The 22,773-nt window shown below is 44.2% G+C and overlaps 2 protein-coding genes across 6 annotated transcripts; one reads left to right on the top strand and one right to left on the bottom strand.

Moving 5' to 3' along the window:
• Nucleotides 1-28: 28 nt before the first annotated feature.
• Nucleotides 29-18,860, top strand: hspa12b (heat shock protein 12B). Of its 5 annotated transcripts, XM_069717000.1 has the most exons (14): nt 29-364; nt 2,363-2,426; nt 3,269-3,351; nt 3,971-4,095; nt 4,191-4,377; nt 4,709-4,813; nt 5,177-5,293; nt 7,791-7,968; nt 11,504-11,590; nt 13,224-13,328; nt 13,404-13,662; nt 13,815-13,918; nt 15,280-15,470; nt 15,544-18,860. In XM_069717000.1, the coding sequence occupies exons 2-14, from the start codon at nt 2,381-2,383 to the stop codon at nt 16,024-16,026; spliced, it is 2,070 nt and encodes a 689-aa protein (XP_069573101.1). In that variant the 5' UTR covers nt 29-364; nt 2,363-2,380; the 3' UTR covers nt 16,027-18,860. The 5 variants fall into 5 exon arrangements, with proteins under 5 accessions (XP_069573101.1, XP_069573098.1, XP_069573099.1 ...); XM_069716997.1 differs by having other exon boundaries at nt 13,224-13,662; XM_069716998.1 differs by having other exon boundaries at nt 13,224-13,662; nt 15,280-15,467.
• On the bottom strand, nt 18,072-22,706 carry cct7 (chaperonin containing TCP1, subunit 7 (eta)). Its single transcript, XM_069717001.1, has 11 exons — nt 22,627-22,706; nt 21,927-22,080; nt 21,688-21,794; nt 21,381-21,559; nt 21,107-21,278; nt 20,816-20,980; nt 20,531-20,719; nt 19,943-20,040; nt 19,340-19,472; nt 19,043-19,249; nt 18,072-18,934 (listed from the first exon to the last, which is right to left on the bottom strand). Exons 1-11 carry the CDS (start codon nt 22,630-22,632, stop codon nt 18,707-18,709), a joined length of 1,638 nt encoding a protein of 545 aa, XP_069573102.1. The 5' UTR covers nt 22,633-22,706; the 3' UTR covers nt 18,072-18,706.
• Nucleotides 22,707-22,773: the final 67 nt, after the last annotated feature.

Here is a 22,773-nt window from a genome sequence, read left to right on the forward strand (position 1 = left end):
GAGCAGAGAGACTCGGGTTGCAGAGAGACAAAACTACAAGTCCAACTCAGAAATTCTTTCGGAAAAGTCAGGATTTCTCCTTTTTTTTATTTCTTCTTCCAGTTTCTTTCTACCTCCATCATATTTTTCAGAATTCCAGTTTTAGGAAATCTGTCTGCAAGTCAGCCGGGAACATTTTTAACAAGGGATTTCTGGAAAAGCATCCTCTCATATGCAGTCATCGTTTCCTCCTGTTCTTCTCCTCTCCATCTCACTCCCAGAAGCAGATTCCACGCTCGTGAAATTCCAGTTGGGAATACTTTTTTGATCCAGCCAGGAGAGGAAAAAAGACAGAGGCATTGCAGAGCAAGAAGCACTTGAAGGGGTGAGTTAACTTTAAAATAGAAAACTGTTTTTGATGTTTGAGCTCTTGTTCTTTTATCAAGGTTGAATTCTCTTTACAGAGAAAAGTAATATAACTTGATTTGTTATTCCATTCACTAAATTACTTTCATCTCAGAGGACAAAAATTTCACTCTGCTTGTTTGTGTTGGAAGTATTCTGCATTAATTGAAAAAGCTGCATTATAATGAGTCATAATCAAGTTTGTCTCAAGAGTAATTCCATCATATGTTTACAGAACTTCTCGGAAGACTTCTACCCAACAAAGCTATGTTGTTGATAATGGTGCATAAAAGTTGAATGCGTTGCCCAATGTGCCTCTAATGTAGTGTCTGAGAGGAGTTTTAGTGGCTTGTTGAGCCTTCTAGAGCTCAGGCATGTGTCGAAGGAAGAGGGAAGTTAAAGAATAGAAAGGCTGGTGGGTGTAAATCATCCACTGCACATCGAGCTTTAAGGGTTGAGGGGATGAGAAATATTTAAAAAATGATCAGGGGGAAAGTATGAGCGAGAAGCACGGTGGAGTTTCATCCTTTCTGATTTCATCATCAAATCGCAAAGACAGCTGCTGGGAAAGAAAGCTGATGATGCACACGCACGCACGCACGCACGCACGCACGCACGCACACACACACACACACACACACACACACACACACACACACACACACACACACACACACACACACACACACACACACACAGAGGTTATATTCAAATGTGTCAGGCAAATGCTTTAATAAACGCAGACAGATGTTGCATGCATGTACGCAAAGAAAGGATGTCAAACTAACCTGTGGGCTCTTTATTCTTTCTCTCCTACACACACACACACACACACACACACACACACACACACACACACACACACACACACACACACACATTCATTTGCAGTTACACACATGCGCTCACTAGATTTTAACAAACACATCTTGTTTCATTGCAGTGGTCTGTTTAGTTCACTCCTGGCTCAGATCACAGTGTGATCCCTGTGCTGCAATCAATACTCACACACACACACACACACACACACACACACACACACACGCACACACGCACACACACACACTTGGGATCAACTGTAAAAAAAACTTTTTTTTTTAAAGTACCCACAAAGTGGATGCATGTTCAGAAAGAACACATAAACTAGCACATAACTGACTTAGAGATCATATCAAGACTGAAATTGAACACATATTGTTATGTGCAGTGAGAGTGACCAACAGTAAGAGTCTGTGGCCTCTGACCAGTTATACCTGCTGGGAGTTTAATGTTGCAGAGCAGAGTGACAGATGATAGAGTGCGTTTCATTCACCACCTCAACAACTTTTTCTGGTTAATTTAGACAACTGCTACTGTCAGTCTGCATATTTACACAACAGCCATGTAATTGCCAAAGAGTTCATCACACTGTTGTGGATTCTCATCTGTCTTCATCAAATTTATCAGACATCCAGAGGGACAGCAAGTGAACTTGCGAATTACACAACTTTTATTCTTCAAATAGCAGAAAGTACAAAGACCAAACTATACAAGAACAAATAATCCCTTTCCTGGTATGTTTTTGCTCCATGTTTCTCTTAGTTGACGGCAATATCACTGGTTGATCAACAGTCACATGCAGGGTGAATCTAAAATACTGCTGAGTCATCACTACTGCGGTGGCTTGGAAAACATGTAATTACCAGAGCTGCCTGTATTAGGAAGGTCACCATCCGCACAATAGCGAGCCTGTTTCTGCTCTCTCTCCAGCTGACCTCGGAAGATCACACATTTCTCAAGCGTCTCAGAATCTGCAAGTCTAAATGACCTCCAGTCTCAATATGAGTATAAGTAATATATAAGTAATATGCTTTAGTGAATAGAAATGACAGTTTCCTTCAACAACACTAATGTCTGAAGCTCAAACGGACAATCGGCTGCTCAGTTTGATCTGTGTTAATAATTCTACATGCATCATGTTTGTTGTGTTTCCCTGCAGACCCTGGCGCCTGTAAAGATGGCTGACGTGGTGCAGCCAGATCCAAACAGCCTGCAGATACCGGGTATAACACACACACACACACACACACACACACACACACACACACACACACACACACACACACACACACACACACACACACACACACACACACACACACACACATACATGTACACACACATGTGTTTCCTATGGTAACCTGGTCATAATGACTCACTTCTCCATCTCTGTACGCTGACCTTTTCCACGTCACCTCTCCCTCTTGGAAAAATCCCTCACTTCAGATTCCCGTGACATTCTGGTCATTCCTGTTCATTGCAATGATCCAATCTCACATCTAGAGAGCTCCGAGTCAAGCGTGTTCACTCCCTAACCCGCTAATCTCCACTGTGAAAAATAAGGTGTTTTCTACACGTATGACAGCTGATGACAGTCCAGTACTGCCTCTTTCCTTTTGATAAGAGAGTTTTCCCATGACTGCATATCACATATCAAAAAGACTCGGATTCTGTTCATTTCCTTGCAGAGTAGGTGTGGCACTTTTTCCAATAATGCAACAAGTTTATGTAAATATATCAAGTTTGCATAATGTTATATTGTCTTCCTCTTCTTCTTCTTCTTCTTCTTCTTCTTCTTCTTCGTCTCCTTCTTCTTCGTCTCCTTTTTCTTCTTCTTCTTCTTCTTCTTCTTCTTCTTCTTCTTCTTCTTCTTCTTCTTTTTTTCTTCTCCTTCTCCTTCTTCTTCTTCTTCTTCTTCTTCTTCTTCTTCTTCTTCTTCTTCTTCTTCTTCTTCTTCTTCTTCTTCTTCTTCTTCTTCTTCTTCTTCTTCTTCTTCTTCTTCTTCGTCTCCTTTTTTTCTTCTCCTTCTCCTTCTCCTTCTTCTTCTTCTTCCCTTCATTTCCAGGTGAAAATGTATCAACCCCGTCTTCGCCTGCCATAGCTAGAAACGACTGTAGCATCACACCGCTCACACCGTCGCCCTCGCCGGTAACTATGCACACACTCACCACAGACACTCTAACACAATCTTTCCTCTTTCCACGTCCAGCGTTTTTTTTTCTTTATATAGAGCTCTTAAACCAGACTTGTAAAGCCACATCCACATCTAACTGTTATTAGCGGTTTATAATAACACTTACACTCGCAGTTAAACAAGTAAGGACTGCAATCTGTGTTAAAGGAACATATACACATTGGCACTAACTCTCTCAAGCTCGGAAGGAGGAGAGGAGAAAATAAGAGTAAAGGGAATTACATGAAAAACAGCTTCTGGTTTCTAACGCCAACCTGCTAATTTTCTTCAATGCTGTTTCCACTCATAGAAACTAGTTATTACAGAGATGGAAGAATTATTGGTTTAAATCCCATCGATGCTTCCTTTACAGGCAGAAATGATAGCGCACGTCAACTCATTCACTCACAAAGATAACATGTTGATACTTACCAGGTATGGTTTTCATGTTCATCTACTTATTACTACTTACAATAGCAAAAGAAAACTAAAATGGAAAGCTTTAACGGTTGAAAACGTCCATATAGCAGGTTTTTAGTTTTAAAACTAAGTATTGACACACAATACACACAAATGTCCCTGTTTGTCTCTCAGAGGTCGGAGGTCAGACCCCGGATGGCCTGTCCGTTCTCTGTTGTCGTGGCGATAGACTTCGGGACTACCTCCAGCGGCTACGCTTACAGCTTCACACAGGACTCAGAAGCCATACACATGATGAAGTAAGAGTCTGCGTGTATACGCCAGTCAATTCCACTCTCTGTCATTTTCTATACTTTCTATCCTTGACAGTATTTGTTTCCTCCAATCCATGCAGACGCTGGGAGGGCGGCGACCCCGGAGTGGCCAACCAGAAGAGCCCGACTTGTCTCCTGCTGACTCCGGATCTGCGGTTCCACAGTTTTGGATTCGCGGCACGAGACTTCTACCACGACTTGGATCCAGAGGAGGCGCGGCACTGGCTGTACTTCGATAAATTTAAAATGAAGATCCACAGCACAAGTGTAAGATAGAAATAAATGTGGGAATAGTTAAGGATCCAGAGTTAAAGCTTTAAAGAGTAAATTAATAACTGGCTGAAAAGCTGTTTTGCTGCCCTCTCTGGGTGAAAGTTTCAAACTTGTTGCATCTATAACCACATCCAATTGTGACGTCATGGCGTGACACACCCAAGAGAGTGCACCTCTGTATCACTGCAGGAAGGTGAAAAGTAAAAAAATCAAACTTAAAAAAACCCCCATTAAAATAGTAATTCCAGAAGTTACTCTTTAAACACCAGATGGATGACTTTTTTCTGCTGTGATGCTTCAGCAGTTGTGTCTGTCTTTGCTGCAGGACCTCACCATGGAGACGGAGCTGGAGGCGGTGAACGGTCGAAAGGTCAGGGCCATCGAGGTGTTTGCTCACGCCCTTCGCTTCTTCAGGGAACACACTCTAAAGGTCAGCTCTGACTCCCAGCTTCATGATCGCAATATAGTACCACGGTAAATGTATGTCAAGTATGTATACATACTCATTTACTGTCCAAACCAAGGTGTTGAGATGAGTTAAAACTTTATCCATAGCTCATGGAGTGCTTTTCCTCACCTAAAGAAATATCTGGAGAATTGTTTTATTTAATGTGTTTTCAGGCTATACAGTAACGTCTTTTGAGCATTTTCAAAGTAACTCGGTACACGGTTGATTAATAAATAAATAAATAAAAAAAGTACTCGTAGTTCAGGTCACATTTAGGAGAAGGAGAAGCTCATGTATTGAATTTTAGAGTGCGTCATCAGAAGTGTTTTTTGGATTGTGTTTCAGGAGGTGAAAGACCAGTCGTCATCAGTGCTGGAGGGAGAGGAGATCAGATGGGTGATTACTGTTCCTGCTGTGTGGAGACAACCTGCCAAACAGTTCATGAGAGAAGCTGCATACCTGGTAGGAAAACACACATACTCTCATCCTAATACACTCATCCAGGCATAGAGACGTGGATGTAGAATGATCATTTATGTTTTTATGTCAGTCTCTACTATTCTTCAAGTAAAAAAAAATACTTGAATCACCTAAGTATACCATACTTACATAACAGTTGGCTGGTTTACTGCATCCCAGAAAGCCATGCATATTTCCAGAAATATACTCCACGCACTCTCCACCGAAAACTGGGAGTGACTGACTGAGTCTTCAAAGTTACACCTTTGAAAGGCCAATTTCTGCTGACTGATAAAGTCGCTATTGCTCATTTAATGCAGCGATTCCTGAATTTCAAAATAAAAGCCCTCATTTCAAATTAAAAGCCCTGTATAGTTTTCTACATGGTCCAGACATATATTATGTTTTGATCGGGTTTTCTTTATAGATTTTAGAGACACCATAGAATGAGTGCTGCTTTACTTCATGTATCATGTATCAAGGCTAAATTTGTATCTGTGCATAGTTTTAATTTAACCAATTTAAAACATGCTTTATGGAATATCTTTCTTATTATTTGACTGACTTAACTGGTTCAGAAGAATATACACTGTGCTACAGATACACATTGATATATCACTGCAGGACCGGTGTGTGTGTGTGTGTGTGTGTGTGTGTGTGTGTGTGTGTGTGTGTGTGTGTGTGTGTGTGTGTGTGTGTGTGTGTGTGTGTGTGTGTGTGTGTGTGTGTGTGTGTGTGTGTGTGTGTGTGTGTTAGACAGAGAAAGAGGAAGAACAACACGGAGATGGAAAATAGGCCGCGTATAAAACATGAGATAAAGACGGTCTGATAAAGGTTCCCACGGTGGATCACTTACAACACACATGTACGCACACACACAAATCATAATGCTGCACTTTTGCCTCTTCTCTCTGCACATCTTCCCATCAAGTCACACACCCCTTTGTGTGCACTACATGTTACAATGACTTTTAGGAAGTGTGTCTACATGGTCCAGAATGCCTGGATCAACTTTGTACGAGATTGTGTGTCTAATTGTACAGTCCAGATATATACGCAATTATCCATGGGAAAGACTGCACAACCTTTTACTCTGAATGTCAACTTTTCCTTATGACTTTTGCACACACACACACACACACGCACACGCACACCACACGCACACCACACACACACACACACACACACACACACACACACACACACACACACACACACACACACACACACACACACACACACACACACACACACACACACACACACACACACACACACACAGAGTGAACGCGCACAGATTGATTTCTATTATCTGCCTTTCACTCACCCAGGTATGGGCATGAATAGTCTAATGCATACACACTTTCACAATACACACTGATGTCTATACACACACACACACACACGCACACGCTGTGCTGGCTCCCGGCTTGAGGCCGTCGGGGCGTGGGTGCTTCCTGCTGGTTATGATGTCATCAGGAGTGAACAATAAGGGAGACCGGCGTACAAACACGGGAAGTCGAGACCAGACCCCCGCCCTACACTCACACACACTGCACTGCACACACACACACACACACACACACACACACACACACACACACACACACACACACACACACACACACACACACACACACACACACACACACACACACACATACATACATCGTTACAGCCACTCAATGTTACTCCCAAACCATCAGGACCAATGCTTGTATACCTCTTCCTCTTTTTAGTCTCTTTTATCCCAACAGAGAATCATTAACTTATGTCAGTTCTCCATCTGTCATGCTGTGTTTAGGTTTCTTCGTATGTTTACATTGTCCAGCTGTCCCTCATCGTGTGTGTGTGTGTGTGTGTGTGTGTGTGTGTGTGTGTGTGTGTGTGTGTGTGTGTGTGTGTGTGTGTGTGTGCGTGTGTGTGCGTGTGTGTGTGTGTGTGTGTGTGTGTGTGTGTGTTACCCCTGGAGTGCTCGTCTTTTCAACCTCCTCCTCTCTTTTGTTGACCTTGTCCTGCCCTCCATGCAAATGTCACTATGAAGTCCTATAAAGTATGAAGTAAATGTCACTACTCTGTTTCTTAATCCTGATAAATAATCATAACATTTGAACTGAAAATACATGAACTACTCCTTTAATTTATTACTTTTAATTTCCATTCTTCTACATTTCTACATACATTACATTCACCCTTTTACTGTTTGCTTTCTATCGACAATTTTTTCTATTTTCTTCATCATCAGTGGTTTCGAAAACACAGAGAAACAATTATATTGATACTTTCATAACTGTAGTTTTCCTGAGTGAAACAATATGTGCTGGTAGAAAACTAAACCATCCGCAATAAATAAATACAAGTCAGAAATCCTGAAGGTATTTGAATTTTTTCATCTTGTCTCCATCTTTCCTGATCTCTTTGCTGTGATGTTGCTGCACCACACGTCGCCTGTCAGTCGACACTGTGGGCAAAGCTCGTCTCTCTCTGTTGTGTCCCTCAGGCTGGTCTGGTGTCTCCCGACTGTCCCGAGCAGCTCCTCATCGCTCTGGAACCCGAGGCTGCGTCCATTTATTGCAGGAAGCTCCGCCTCCACCAGGTGATTGACCTGAGCCTGCAGCCAATCACCAACGGCCTGGATCTGGAGGGGTCCCGACCCTTCGACTCCAGTTTCAGACAAGGTAGAGAAGAGAGAGAGCGTGTGTGTGTGTGTGTGTGTGTGTGTGTGTGTGTGTGTGTGTGTGTGTGTGTGTGTGTGTGTGTGTGTGTGTGTGTGTGTGTGTGGTTTCTTGTACTCCTTGCCATTAGCATAAGCATGAAACCACACTGCGTTCCTGGAAATGTTGCCGTTTGATTTCACTTGGGGATTGTGGTTTTTGCAAAGGATGGAACTGAGTGTGTTTGAGAGAAAGAAAGAGAGAGCGCCGAGGGTGAAGATCTGACTTCAGATGCTGCTCCGGGTTTTATCTCAGATGACTTTGCAGTTGTGTATGTGTGCGTAGAGCAGACAAAGAAGCAGGAGAGGTGAAAACATGAACAGAGGGAGAAAGAGGAGGAGAGCTGTTTTGAAACAGACCACAGAATTTGCTGGCGGAGTAAAATTCTGCCTCTCAAGTCACTATTTACCACATAAGCTCTTTAATTAACTGCGCCAGCAAAGCTTTGCCCAACTGTTCAGTATTTACGTAGGTTTACATTTTGTGGAGGTGTGGGTGTGCTTTTTTTTTTTTTTAATTATTATTAATTATAAATGTGAAGTAGAGAATTGTTCGCACAGATGATGTACAGTGACAGACAGTCGACGCCTTTCCAAGGCCTGAAACTCTCCCAGGTGATTTATCCGTGCAGTTGAGATAAGGTTAAAAAAAAAAAAAAAAACTAGCTCTAAAAAAAGGTTCAAGATTCTCTATTTAAAAACATTTGATGGAACATTTGACTCTGTGAACTTGAATAAATTGGACAGCAATGGCACATTGTTTTGATCACATTTCACTTAGCATTTTGAGTTTGGTGACCGAGACTTACGGCATTAAAATATATCAATTTTATGGCCACTTGGGGTAAAATAAACTGTAAAAAGAATTATCTTGTCTTCGCGCAGCGGCAATTAACAACAAATCAGACAGATGCAAGTCATTACGGACTTGGTCTTCAAAACTTTCCACCATTGTTTTTACTGCTTTCTTGCCTACTGACGCCATCACATCTCCACACTGCTCCTACACTGCCTCTACACTAAACTCTCTTTGCGTTCATCACTGCTAGTAACATCTTTCACGTTACACAGTTATTTGATCCATTGTAAATATAAAAATCTTGACTAGTGCAGCTTTAATAGAAAACTTTCAAATGGATATGTACACTGTAGAAAAGTATTTCCACAAACCAGTACATGAGTGACACTCAAAAATGTCTTTACAACAGAAAGGTGTGTCTGTCCTGCTCCTGAGTCAGCAGTAGAGCTGCACCACAAAGGAAACATGTCAGTTAGCAACAAGAAAATGGCACTAAATCGTAACAAAGAACAAAAGCGATTTCAGGCTGGGAAAAGGAGACCGATGCATAATTCAGCGAGCGAACATGCCGTCCAAAATTCCCTGCAAGGGCCCACTTATACATATGCAGCCAGTGACACACACACACACACAAAGAACATTCACACACACTAAACGCAGGATATTGTAATTGGAACAAGGTGCAGTGAGACTATGATCTCACCCCCTCCTGGCCTGTCATCCTGCCTCTCTCACTTTCATTCTTCCTTCTTCTCCCTCCATCCTTCCAGCATTTTCTCTCCATCCTCGTTGCCCACGTCGTTCCCTTTGCGAGGACACACACACACACACACACACACACACACACACACACACACACACACACACACACACACACACACACACACACACACACACACACACACACACACACACACACACATCACAGTCGTGTTTTTTTTTACTATCTTTAGCTTTTCCTTCACCTCATTTCATCTCGAAAGATAGCACGGGGGACTCATTAACACACACACACACACACACACACACACACACACACACACACACACACACACACACGCATGCATGTATTTTCTTTTCTGCTGTTTCATGAAAATGGTTTCCAGACTTGCGTTTCATTCATCACCCCCATACGAACACACACACACACACACAGATGAAATCAAGGTCGATATGATTGTTATGTTCTTTGTTCAGCTTCATTTACTATATGCACGCACACACACACATACATACACACACAGAGAGGCTCATACATTACCTGCTGCGTCATCCCCTAAAACAACTGTAAGAGTACTTTCAAGACAGCATTGTTCATTATTGGTCAGTAAGACTATAATCTTTACAGATTCTTTGTTCTTCTTCTTCCATAAATCCTCTTTTTCCCTTCTCTCTCTTGCCAAAGAGATTGTATCAAGAACACGAAGAGGAATACCTTTTTTTTATTCCGACTACGTCCTTTTTTTTTTCCTTTATTTTCTTTAATTTATAATAGCCATAAACCATTACGTCTCATTTCATGAGTTCGCCCTCATATGGATTCGTATGTGCTCTGTCAAACAGGCTGTCAGGTATGTTATACTTCTGCCGGCTGTGAGTGTGCTCTGTTTTTGTTGGCCTCCGTCCGCGCTCTTAACCTGCCACTCACGCAGTTTACATGTCAAGAACAAATACAAAGTTTAAATTTGAGAGCGTTCTTCATTTCCTACAAATTGCCCCTGTCATGCAAAAACATTATGAATGTATGTTTTTCTTGTTTTACTTGGATCAAAAAACATATATTCCATCCTGCATGTCATGAACTCTTCTTGGGTTATAAAACGTGATTGAACCTTATGGGATGTATAAATTAAAAACAGTCTTCTTCATTTGGATGAAAGAGAAGATGTTTATGTTTTTTTGCATTGCGAATTAGTCAGAGGCAACCTTAAGTGTCTTAAGTGAGCATGTTTATACAGAAAGACAAAAAATGTTTGAATGCGGGCAGAACGGCACGGGGTGGCGACGACTCGAAGTTCCTTCAGCTGGAGAGAGTTCATAAATTCCTGTGGAACTATTTGATGTGGAGGACGGGTTGATTCGGTTTTCCAGTTTCAGCTGACCTTATTGCATTAAAGCCGAAAACTTAAATCACTGTTTTGAAAAAACAATATGTCCATTAAACCTGCAATAGATGTTTTGGCCACTTGGAAGCAATAAATTAAGCTGTTATATTTACATGTCAACCAACTCCTGAGAAACATAGTTAGCTGCTTAACGTTTCATTATGTTCACAAGCCAGCTGCTCATTTTGTCAGGTAATAATTATCAGTGTGTTGTCACCTAGTTTTGCAAAGAAAATAACAATTGTTTGTCTCATTTTAATTGGGGTTATTTTTGAACTAATTGCATAGTATAATCCTGCATAATGTCGTCGTGAGATTCTTGTCAATCTAATCACATTCGGGAACAAAGAAATAATATAATGTAATATAATGGTGACCCATGTTTTAAAAAATGAAACCTAAAATGTCACCTTGTTTCCAGAGAGAAAGAACTATCTGCAGGCTGTAAACATTATGCCTCACTGCAACTTTTCGGGACGGATTTTAACATTAACATACAACTTTGTGCAGGAGAAATTACATAGAAATATTGCAGGTATAAAACAAGTATGTGAAGCCCATAACATACAGTGAAGTATGTTGCGTGTGTGTTGCAGCGAGGGAGCAGCTGAGGCGATCGAGACACAGCAGGACCTTCCTGGTGGAGAGTGGAACCGGAGAGCTGTGGTCGGAGCTGCAGACCGGTGAGGCCAGATGTGTACGTGTGTGTCACTGGGGAAACAGACAGACCCCACACGTTGCAGATGTTGATGATTTTGACTTTTAATCCACAGCATGCTGACTACGAGGAGCAGACACACCAGCATTCATGTTGGGTCCTACAACTACTCTACTACTTTATTTTTAATCTCCTGTCTTCTCCATTCACCTTTTTCTAGTTCAGCTCATCATGGATCAGCTCACATCCACAACAACAATGTCCGCTATGTTTTCGCAGGTCCTGTTTGAACTAGTGAATTAATTGTTTTTAAAAAAAAAATGCTATAGTTGCTGCAGCTGCCTGAGCGATGCAGCTCATCAGCGCCCACCTAACTTCATACTTCACAGTTATGATGACAGTGTCATGCAGTAGAATATGAGTGCAGAGCCTGGTGTGTGCCATTTGAATAATTATACAGTGTGCAATTAAAGCCTTTTGATACATTTAAAAAAGCTATTATAAACTGATTAGTTACATTTGCATTTCAATTGTTAAATAAATAAGCTCTCAGTATGTTGCAAGTGCTAATGAAGTTTGCAATTTTTTTAGCTGAGTGTTTAAATAATTAACTTTTAAAACTTTTTCTCTTCATCATTTTTTATTTATGATTGTACTTTATGTAAATTCCATTTGATTTTGCGATCACTTTGCTTTACTGTCTTTTTCCGGTGTTTTCACCCACATTTCGTGGTCTTCTGCGGAGGACAGAGGTCACTCAGTCGTTACGACGGTTGAAAGCTCCAAAAACGGTGAACCATGATTTAAGAGTAAGAGCACTGACGACAGGAGCTCTTTTTGGCCCGACACAATCGAAACCACAAAACGCTCAAGTCAGAGTAACATTTTGTCTGGAATGATAAAAGCCTGATTAAAGTCGCCCATTTTGCTGCTTTCACACACGGCTGTTTTTTTCTGTTGAGCCGTGACGACGATCTTGAGGAGCCACGCACCCCTGCTGACCCTCTCTGCTCTCCTTCCTGTGCGCACACACACACACACACGCACACTGGAAGGACTCAGCCCATTGGACTCTCCGCCTCTGCACTGCAAATATACCGAAGGAGCAGAAAGCCACTTTCACCTTCCTCTCCTGCATCTTCTCCTCTCATTCATCTCCACGTGTTTTTAAAAAAAATTATTTCTGTTCCTTTTATTCCCGTCTTCTACGACTCTTACGCTCTCGTGTTTGGGGTGCGGTCAGATGAAGCTGCACCAAAACCGACTCCTATCGCCCAACATATCGTAAACACGCACACTGACAGAGGCAGAGCAGCAATCACAGAGGCCTGAAGGTTGTTTACATTTGAGAGTCTCAGTGGAAACTGCAAACACACACACACACACACACACACACACACACACTGGAAACATGACATTTAGACATTCCACATAAATGAAGACACATTATCATCCACAAGTTCCTCCTACAGATTCGGGAGAAACACTGTGATCTTCCTGTGCTGCATCACAGATATTTCCTGTCTCTGGAGTCAAACTGATAAACTTGAGAGGTTTTCTCGTCTATCTAAAAATATCAGATTTGATATAAATGCCAAATGTTCCCCAGGACACGCAAACAGCATCAAGAGAAACGGTGTGTGTTTCTCTTTCTGCAGGTGACAGGTATGTTGTTGCAGACTGTGGAGGAGGAACAGTTGACCTGACGGTGCATCAGATCGAGCAGCCACAGGGAACACTGAAAGAGCTCTACAAGGCTTCAGGTACGGTTTCAACACAAAATAAATTTAAAAAAAAAACACATCCCGCAGTTTCCGCAGCTGTGTTGTTTCTCCCAGGCGGTCCCTACGGCGCTGTCGGCGTCGACCTGGCCTTCGAAGCCATGCTGTGCCAGATCTTCGGCGAGGACTTCATCCAGAGCTTCAAAGCCAAGCGGCCGGCGGCCTGGGTGGACCTCACCATCGCGTTCGAGGCGAGGAAGCGGACGGCGTCGCCGGGCAGGACCAACGCCCTCAACATCTCCCTGCCCTTCTCTTTCATCGACTACTACAAGAGACACAGAGGGCAGAGCGTGGAAGCCGCCCTGAGGAGGAGCAAGTGAGTGTGAGCTGAGTGGTGTGTGTGCGTGCGTGTGTGTGTGTGTGTGTGTGTGTGCGTGTGCGTGCGTGCGTGTGCGTGTGTGTGAGCAGTCTGATTAGAGTCTAAACAATCGAAGGGTTATTTTTCGTCACCTCTCTTCTGTGTCTCAGTATGAACTTCGTGAAGTGGTCGTCCCAGGGGATGCTGCGGCTGACGCAGGAAGCCATGAATGAGCTCTTCCAGCCGACCATCATCAATATCGTCAAACACATCGGTGAGGGACACAGAAAGACAAATGCCCAGACAGCAGGGCTGCGCACATACACACAACATTCATATACTTACATATACATATATGCACAGACAGAAAGAGACACGGGTATTAAAACAAAGTATTCTCAACTCTTCCTCTTCATTCGATGACCCACTTGTGTTTTTGCAGATATTTCCAACAACTTTTCTGTTTATAAATCTACAAAAAGAAAGCTGAAAATTGAGATCCTGAGAAGCTACAGGAGAACAACCCCAAAATACAAAGGCTTACCAGAATAATACAATGACATCATCCTAATGTAAACGAACCCGTGGAGAAAGGTTCATGGTACTTACAGCAGCACTACTCAGCAGCCACTTAGAGGCAGCCACAGCATTATGGCCTCAGAAAGTTAATATTGTCAACAGTTGCTTATTTATATTTAGACAATCCACTCTTGGTCCTTGGAAGCCAAGAAATATGGCTGGTAATTAAACTGCCAAGTTCTCTGCTATATTCAGCAGCTGGTCTCCCACTGGCTGTCTGCAGTTTGGTGCTGGGCAGGAAGTGCTGAAGAGCATTTTCCCTGAAGACATCTGTCAGCTCACTTTCATTCACGGGGGCCTCAAATAATGCTGATTTGTCAAAGTCACTCAAGGTTCCCCTTGGAGTCGCTGCTATTAACATCTGATTCCATTCGAAGAAGGTAGTCAGATGACGGAGTCGAAAAAGTCAAAGAAGTTTGTGGTGGTTGTGTGGAGCCCACTCAGACCTTCCACCCAGGAGAGCAGTGTTTTAACCCACGTGGCAGCAAAAGTTAACGAGGACTTATTTTATAGAGTCGTCGGAGCCTTCGTTAAGATCTAAATGACAGCGATAGGACCCGGCTTTGTTTGTGACTTCCCACTCTGCCCAAACTTTTGACCTTTACGGGACAATCAGCTGCCAAAACCGTGAAGTGAGTCACTAATGAGCCCGTGCCCCGTAGATCACACATCCCAGTTTGCTGCGGCTGAAGAACCAAAAAAAAAAAAAGGACAAAAAATACGGCGACAAACTGCAGCTCAAACCAAACAGACCTCAGCCGTAACGACTCCCTCAGTGTCCTCGGTCTAGGTGATGGTGACCTCATTCATTTCTTTCAGCCTTGTCAAGACAGAACTGAGGCAGAAAAATGCAGAGTGCCTGTTTTAAATCAGGCGCATTCCTCTGGTACATTCAGCATGTCGCTTGTTGGATCAGCATAAGAATAAGACTGAGAGGGTTCTGTTGTCTTTCCAGTGGATGAAATCCCATAATCCCGTTTCTCCCCACGTTCTCCAACGGACGTCCGATGAAGTGAACTGACTCTAAAGACCTTCCTCCTTCTCGTTCCCTGACAGAGGAGCTGATGGTGAAGCCGGAGGTGCGCGGCATACGTTTCCTCTTCCTGGTTGGAGGTTTCGCCGAGTCGCCCATGCTTCAGAAAGCAGTCCAGAAGGTACTGGGGAGGACGTGCCGCATCATCATCCCCCACGACGTCGGTCTGACCATCCTGAAGGGGGCTGTCCTCTTCGGCCTGGACCCCACGGTGGTGAGGCATCGACGAGACCAGCTGGTGTCCGAGTGGCGCCCCGAGTCTCGATCTAACAACTTCTGTCTCGCAGGTCAGAGTACGTCGATGTCCTTTGACTTACGGCGTCGGCGTGCTGAACCGGTTCGTGGAGGGACGCCACCCTCGGGACAAACTCCTCGTCAAAGACGGACGGGAGTGGTGCACCGACGTCCTGGACCGCTTCGTCTCCGTGGACCAGTCGGTGGCTCTGGGCGAGGTCGTGAGGCGGAGCTACACGCCCGCTCGTCTGGGCCAGCGGAAGATCATCGTCAACATCTACTGCAGCGCGACAGACGACGTCACGTACATCTCCGACCCCGGCGTCAGGAAGTGCGGGACGATAACTTTGGACCTGCCGGAACCACTACCGCTACCGGGAGCGGTGGGAGGAGCGGGAGCGGGCGGAGCAGGAGGCCCGGAGAGGAGGGAGATCAGAGCGACCATGCAGTTTGGAGACACGGAGATCAAAGTCACAGCCGTTGACATCATGTCTAACCGCTCCGTCCGGGCTTCCATAGACTTCCTGTCTAACTGAGGAGGAGCAGGAAGTGGAGACGCGGATTTGAAAACACACAGAACTGATTGCAGGGACGATCATTTTTGAAAAAGCGGTACTTTGGGAGTGGGCGACATGTTTTTTTGTTTTGTTTGTTTTTTGGAAGAAACATCGCATTCTCAGACATTTAGATTTTGAGAGGAACATTTTGTGAAGCTCTCCGTCCCTCGCAAACGTCCTCCTCAACAAATGTCACCGTCTCCTCAGCTGGAGAGTCGAGTGTCTTCTCTGCACGGAAAAGAAGAAATGAATTTGTCCGCCTACCGGGCTTCGGAGGAGATTTTCTCACGTCACATCACGTGATGCTGTCACTGCGCAGGACCGTATTTAAACCGCCGCGTGAAGCCTGTGAAACCTGATGCAAGCTGGAGGCTGCGTACAAATCCCTGCAGCAACAAACAAACACAAACCAAAAAAAAATCCTCCTGAGCACAGGGAATAAAGACTTCCTCACCTGGACAGACGCTCCCCAACACACTAAACTACCTAGTGACACTCACTCATTTCCTTTGTTCTCAAATATAAAGACTGATGCCTCATATAATTACTGATACCTCATTTAAACCTTATTTCACCGCCTACATAATGAAATGTTGACGTGACCGCTGGACCTCCTGCAGCTTTGTTTCTGGGACGTGATAGTGCTCCACCTAGTGGTGAAAAGACCGAACTACAAGCCGGGACGCTTTTAAGGTGTTTCCAGTAAACAAGTCTAGAAAGGTCCGTGGCATTATAACATGTCTTTTACAAAATCGTAAGAAGCCATGTTTCAGGATAAGAGTTATCCCGCATGCGTGGGGCTGAACATATTTTGAACATGTTTTGTGTCGTCCTGATTTCTTCAGTCCAAATCAGGATATTTGTTTATACAGTTAATAACTGAAATAACTGTTACCAGTTATTTCTTTAAAAACATTTCAAATGTTTCAAAACTTACTGAATTAAAACAAAAAAAACATTAAAGCTGCATTATTCATTGGAGATGCTGCAAACACGTATTATTGCCTCATATAGTTGTTACCAACTGGCAAACTGGAGTCGTCACCACACCGGTTTGTGAACTGACGTTTGCCGTCGCCACCTTGTTTTGTTTTGTCCAGTTACAAGTGTCCATACTCGGATGAGCTGGGAGGAACCAAGTGGTGACTTTGACTGCATCTGACTGGCGACCCGACGACACCCTACGTCCACCCACCTCCAACGTGCAAATGACAGCATGATGACTTGTGGAGAAAAACAACAACCCGGATTGACTCTATATTTCCAGCCCCTGGTGGCCCTGAGTGGTATTGCATATAAATATCTGACAGGCTCCACTATGTTCGATCAGCTGGTTGCTAACTCCGTCTTGTTTGTTGTTTGTTGTTTGGTGTGGGGTGGGTGGCAGGTATCTCAGCTCCTTTAGAGCTTCTGCTGCAGCTGGAAAGTCGGCTGGTGAGTATGCAGGCCACAGTAATAAACTATAGGGGGCGCTAAAGCTCCACAGAGCTGATGGATCATTGTTTTTATTTTTTTTTATTTAACAGTACCCTGAGTAATTTGATCAATTATTTACAGTTATTGATTAGTGCAGCTTATTAAGTGAGTTCTTGTAGAGAGAGAAGCTGGGTGGGTGGAGGTGTCGACATTAAGCAACACAGATCTAACCTTTCTTTTTAATGTGTATTCTGTGTTAAAGTGTACCCGTGTTTATGTATAAAGTGACATAAAACTTATGAACCAGTTACCACATTCAACATGTTGACTTTATCTCGTTTGTTTTGACCTCCTCTCACCAACATTGTTTTAAACTGTTCAGGTAGGTGAGCCTCATTCATTTAATGAACATTTAGTGAACGTCATTTTTAAACCTTTTTTTCTTTTTTTTCTTCCTTTGACAGTATTTAAACCTTTAGAGTCAACCTCCTTTCTCTTTATTACGGTGTTTATTGTGTGATATTAACCTTTTTGTGTCATAAAAACTACCAGCTCCCCAAACGTCCCTCTGGATCAAGTATCGATCTGCAAGTATTGAGTCAACAGGATGATTTCAGCTGTGAATTTATTGATAAGAATTGGTACAATAAATAGTCTCACACAGCATGACTGTTCAACATCCTGTCAGTGCTTTACTTCCCATGTTACACATCAAGTTAAGTTTGTCACGTAACATAAAACCAGATCAGAAGTTATGAACGGGGTCCTTCGGGGCCACAGACGAGGAGGTGAACTAAAGGGGACAGGAGTGCGTTTCAAAACCAAAGAAGAGCTGCTGTCAGTCTGCTTCTATTTCCCGTATGTTTTCTGAGTATAAAGATGGAACGATGCAGTGCTTGAAATGTTTAACAGACGTTTCATAAATCAAAGCTTCGGTAAGAAAAACAGGTGAAGAACAAAGAAAACGAGAAACGTCAGCTGTCGTCGACAAATTCCAAACAATGCGTGTTGAAATTAATACACGAACTCCTCCTTTCCCCCTTTTGTTTGTTTCACTACGCCTGCTGTTTGCAACGCGTCCACTAACAACACTTCGTTTTCTTTAAAATCGAGAATCCAAATCCAAATGCAGCTCAAACATGCCGAGCTGCGTTCAGCAAACGAGTGTAACGGGGCTGCCGTCCTCTTGTCTGCATTTGGATTTGGATGCCGCGTCAAAATGGGGTTTCGTCGTCGCTCTCCTCTAGTGAGCGTGAGGTCTCCCGCGGCCTCGGCCCCTGCCGCCGCCCGGAGGTCCGTCCATGTTGCTGCGGGGGTTCTTGATCGTCTCGTCCACGGACAGGATCAGACAGGCCGCCTCCGACGCCGCGGTCAGAGCGTTGATCCGCACGATGGACGGCTCCCACACGCAGGCCACGAAGTTGTCCGCGATGTCCTCGTTGTTGATGTCCACACCGTACCACATGCCGTTCTGGAGGTGAGACGCACCGTCAGCACCACTCCGGCACGGGCTTCACTCCACAGACCGTGTGGCGTTAGGAAGTGTGTGTGTGTGTGTGTGTGTGTGTGTGTGTTCTACCTGTGCGTGTTTGGCGCGCAGCTTGTTCAGGATGTTGGTGGCGTCGAACCCGGCGTTGTCACACAGCTGTCTGGGGATGATCTCCAGGGCTTTGGCGTACGCTCCGATCAGCAGCTGCTGTTTTCCGGGGATGGTCCTGGAGTAATCCCGCAGGTACTTGGACAGCTCCATCTCTATGGCTCCTCCACCCGCGACGATGGAGTCATTCTGGAGACGGGTGGATACGGTTAACTTACTGCAGACTGGGCACCTTCACCAACAAGCGCGCGCACACACACACACACACACGTAACTGACCTTGATGGCCCTGCGCACGATCATGATGGCGTCATGCAGTGATCGCTCCGTCTCCTCCGTGAACTGCTCGGCTCCGCCCCTCAGGATGATGGTGCACGTCTTCGCCTTCGGGCAGCCCTTAAAGAAGTTGTACCTTCAAGGAAAAACAAAGAAATCACGATGTTGCAAGGAGGAGATGAAGAATCACAGAATAAAACTTACAATGGAATTTTATTCAAACTTCTAAGAGGCAGGACATAATAATAATAATAATAATTAAAATGTCTTGCATACTAGTACGAGACTGCTAAAGTAACAATGTTTTTTTTATTTTAAGTTGACTTCTTTTATCACATTAAAACCGAGTAAGATTTCAGACACATTCGTGGCTCAGGATGAAAACCTCCACGCTGCAAGAAACAAAGTCATCACTTCAAATCAAACCTTCAAACAGTCAACAAACTGTCGATAAAATGTCAAACATCACATGCATACGTGTTCAAACTCTTTTTTTTTTACCCACAGGTCAACAAATATAAACAAAGTTGTACAAAAAAAAAAAAAAACATACACTATTTTTAATTCTCTGAGGACTGACAGATGTTCGAAACTCTTCTTTCTCACCTCTCTCCTCCAACCTGGATCTCCTCGAACACTTCACACAGTCCCAGGACGTCGTCCGTCATCGCTCCGACAGACGTCTGGATGGAGCCTCCGCAGGCCTGGAGGTCACATTACACGCAGTCAGTCAGCAAAGTCTCAGGCTTTCAGCCGCTTCTATTTCAGCCCAGAAATCTTGTTTGTAACGCGAACGTCGACTCCAACAAGTCGTCATTTCTTTTAAAGATAAACAAGTGTTTCCCGTAGTTTGATAATTTAATTGTGGCTTAGACACTTATTGATCCTCTTATCGATTGCAACTCACCATAATTTGGTACAAAAGATAAAATAAACACATAACACCGTTAATGATTCTGCCTATTGATTAAATACTGTAACGACACTCTCATTGGTTCTTAAGAGAAAAAGAAAACCACATCATGTACTGTACATAAATTAACCGTTTCGAGTGTCAAACTGCAGCATTATTTGTCTTTGACGTCATTTTACTGCGCAGCAGTTTCCCCGATCGCTCCGCCGCGGCTCTGAGTGAAATTAAACTGAAACCTTTCTTTCTAATTTCAACCTCCGGCTCAGTTTTGAGTGTCTCACCATCATTGTCCTCTTCAGGTCCTCCTCCTGCACCCTGCCGGCACAGAACAGGTCTCTGTCTGCGAAGTACTGGGTGGCCACGTCCCCGATGGGTAACTTGGACAGAACCACTTTGGCGCCCGACTTGTGGATCTTCTCCAGTTTGTCGTACAGGATGTTCCACTCTGCGTCCACGATGGCCTGGTAGTCCTGAAGGAAAGATTAAAGAGGAAGAGTTAACGAGGAGCGAAGAAAAGAGACAAATTTAAAAAAAAAACTGTTTTGTTTTTTGTTGTTACTTCGTACCGCCACATTTTTCACGCGGACCTCCGCGTTTTCCTTCTCGGCCTTCAGCTCCAGCTCCACGTTGAGCAGCGCGATCTTTGGATTATCGTAGCGTTTGGGCTGCATCTCAAACCCGGCGTAGGAGAAGGTCTTCTTGAACGCAACCCCGGAGATCAGCTCCGAATCCTGCAGACAGAATTTAAAAATGAGGGAAAAGCAAAGTAGGGGAGGTTGTGTTTTCTGCTTCTTTAACATGTTTTTTTTTTTTTTTTTAAAGTTCCCATCTCTGAAAGCTGAACTCCAGACACCGACCTCGAGCCCTCCACCCTGGACCTTCTTGATGCCGATCATCTTGAGAGACAGCAGCTCGTCCAGAGACATGACGGCGTCCACCACCATTTTGGAGAAGAACTCCTTCTGCCCAGCGATCAGCTTGGAGTTGAGGGCAGTGGCTGCACATTTCTTCAGCAGCTCCCTCTGCTCCCTGGCAGGGAAAAATGCACATTTAGTCTCTTCAACTTGTTGCACAGAAGACACATCAAATCTAAAAACATACAGATTAAAAAAAAAAACACTCGGCACTTACTGCTTGTCTTCTTTCTTCACAGAGACGGAGATCGCTCTGATCTTGTTGACGGCGAGGTTGGTGGCGTTGCGGAACGCTCTGATGATGGTCTGCGGGTGGAGGCCCTCCTCCACGTACGGCTTCAGCTGCTTCAGGAACTCGGCGGCCAGGAGGGTGACGGAGGTGGTGCCGTCGCCGACCTGAGGACGGGTGCGAAGGAGGGAGGGGGGGGGTGTGTCAGTTTGAAACTTGTGACAGATTTCACACACACTCTCTCTCTCTCTCTCTCCACACACACACACACACACACACACACACACACACACACCTCAGCATCCTGAGAGCGAGCGATGTCCACCAGCGTCTTGGCTGCAGGGTGAACCACATCCAGCAGTTTGAGGATGGTGGCGCCGTCGTTGGAGATCGTGGCCTTACCTGGAAAAACAACAACAACAACAACAACATTTTCACACACGCTGACGAAAACACCGCAGAAGAACAAATTCCTTTATTTAAAACGTTGTTGTTGTTTTTTGTGTGTGTGTCCCCCGTCCCGTCTCTTCTCACCTCTGCCGTCGACCATCAGCTTGTCCATCCCTCTGGGCCCCAGGGTGGTCCGGACAGCCTCCGCAATCACCTGGCAGGCATTGATGTTGCTGATGAGCTGCGGGATGCCTTGAGACGTGTCTGTCCCCTCCTTCAACAGGATAACCGGTGTGGGCTGCGGGAGGAAGAGGAGGAGGAGGAGGAGGAGGATATTAATCCAACAGCAGATTTTTTTTTTTCTTGCTGCTAAATCCAGTAATATTTATATTAATCAGCTGTTCAGAGAAGCTTCTCTGAATATTTCTGACGCAGTCAAACAAAGAGATTAAAAAAAAAAAAAAACCTCCATGACTGAACAATGACGGGCAACTTTTAAACCACATGCTTCAAAAAGTATCTTTAATAACCAGTTAAATTATGGAGCTAACCGGAAGTAGATTATATCTTATCGATATATATATATATATATATATATTTTTAATCGCTAGCATCGTCGTTAGCATCGTTTACGCCCAATGGACCATACGATGCTAACACAGCCTGGCTGACAATAAAACCGTTTTTTAAAAATCACACTCGTAAAAAATAACCGCTTTCTAAGACCGCCGACAGTCCGCCGTCTGATCCGAGAGCGGCCCCGCGGCTCCAGCTCGCCGGTAAACCGCAGGATGGACGCGGATTACGGGTTTAAAGTTCGCTGCATGGATGCTACCAGACTCACCATCATCGTTGCGGTTCCTTCGAGAAGCTCTCGACGCCGGTTTCTTTTCCCACAATGCTTTGCGACAGCCCGAGGGCAGGTTCAAGAACACGACGCGATATTTCGGCAACGACTTGAATTTTCTTTTTCGCGCATTTTTCTGGAATA

The sequence above is a fragment of the Brachyistius frenatus genome, unplaced genomic scaffold (assembly GCF_029030835.1).
Source record: "Brachyistius frenatus isolate BFR_SWC_R1_liver_20210118 unplaced genomic scaffold, ASM2903083v1 Contig_166, whole genome shotgun sequence".
Lineage (NCBI taxonomy): Eukaryota > Metazoa > Chordata > Actinopteri > Embiotocidae > Brachyistius > Brachyistius frenatus.

What these genes read in the sequence shown, in the direction of transcription:
- hspa12b (XM_069716996.1), top strand. Translation starts at nt 2,381, where the DNA reads ATGGCTGACGTGGTGCAGCCAGATCCAAACAGCCTGCAGATACCGG. An exon ending in TCACACCGTCGCCCTCGCCG is followed by an intron (nt 3,352 to 3,970) that starts GTAACTATGCAC and finishes TTTGTCTCTCAG; the next exon opens with AGGTCGGAGGTCAGACCCCG. An exon ending in CAATATCGTCAAACACATCG is followed by an intron (nt 13,919 to 15,279) that starts GTGAGGGACACA and finishes GTTCCCTGACAG; the next exon opens with AGGAGCTGATGGTGAAGCCG.
- cct7 (XM_069717001.1), bottom strand. An exon ending in GTGAAGAAAGAAGACAAGCA is followed by an intron (nt 21,279 to 21,380) that starts GTAAGTGCCGAG and finishes TTTCCCTGCCAG; the next exon opens with GGAGCAGAGGGAGCTGCTGA. An exon ending in TCCAGGGTGGAGGGCTCGAG is followed by an intron (nt 20,981 to 21,106) that starts GTCGGTGTCTGG and finishes TTCTGTCTGCAG; the next exon opens with GATTCGGAGCTGATCTCCGG.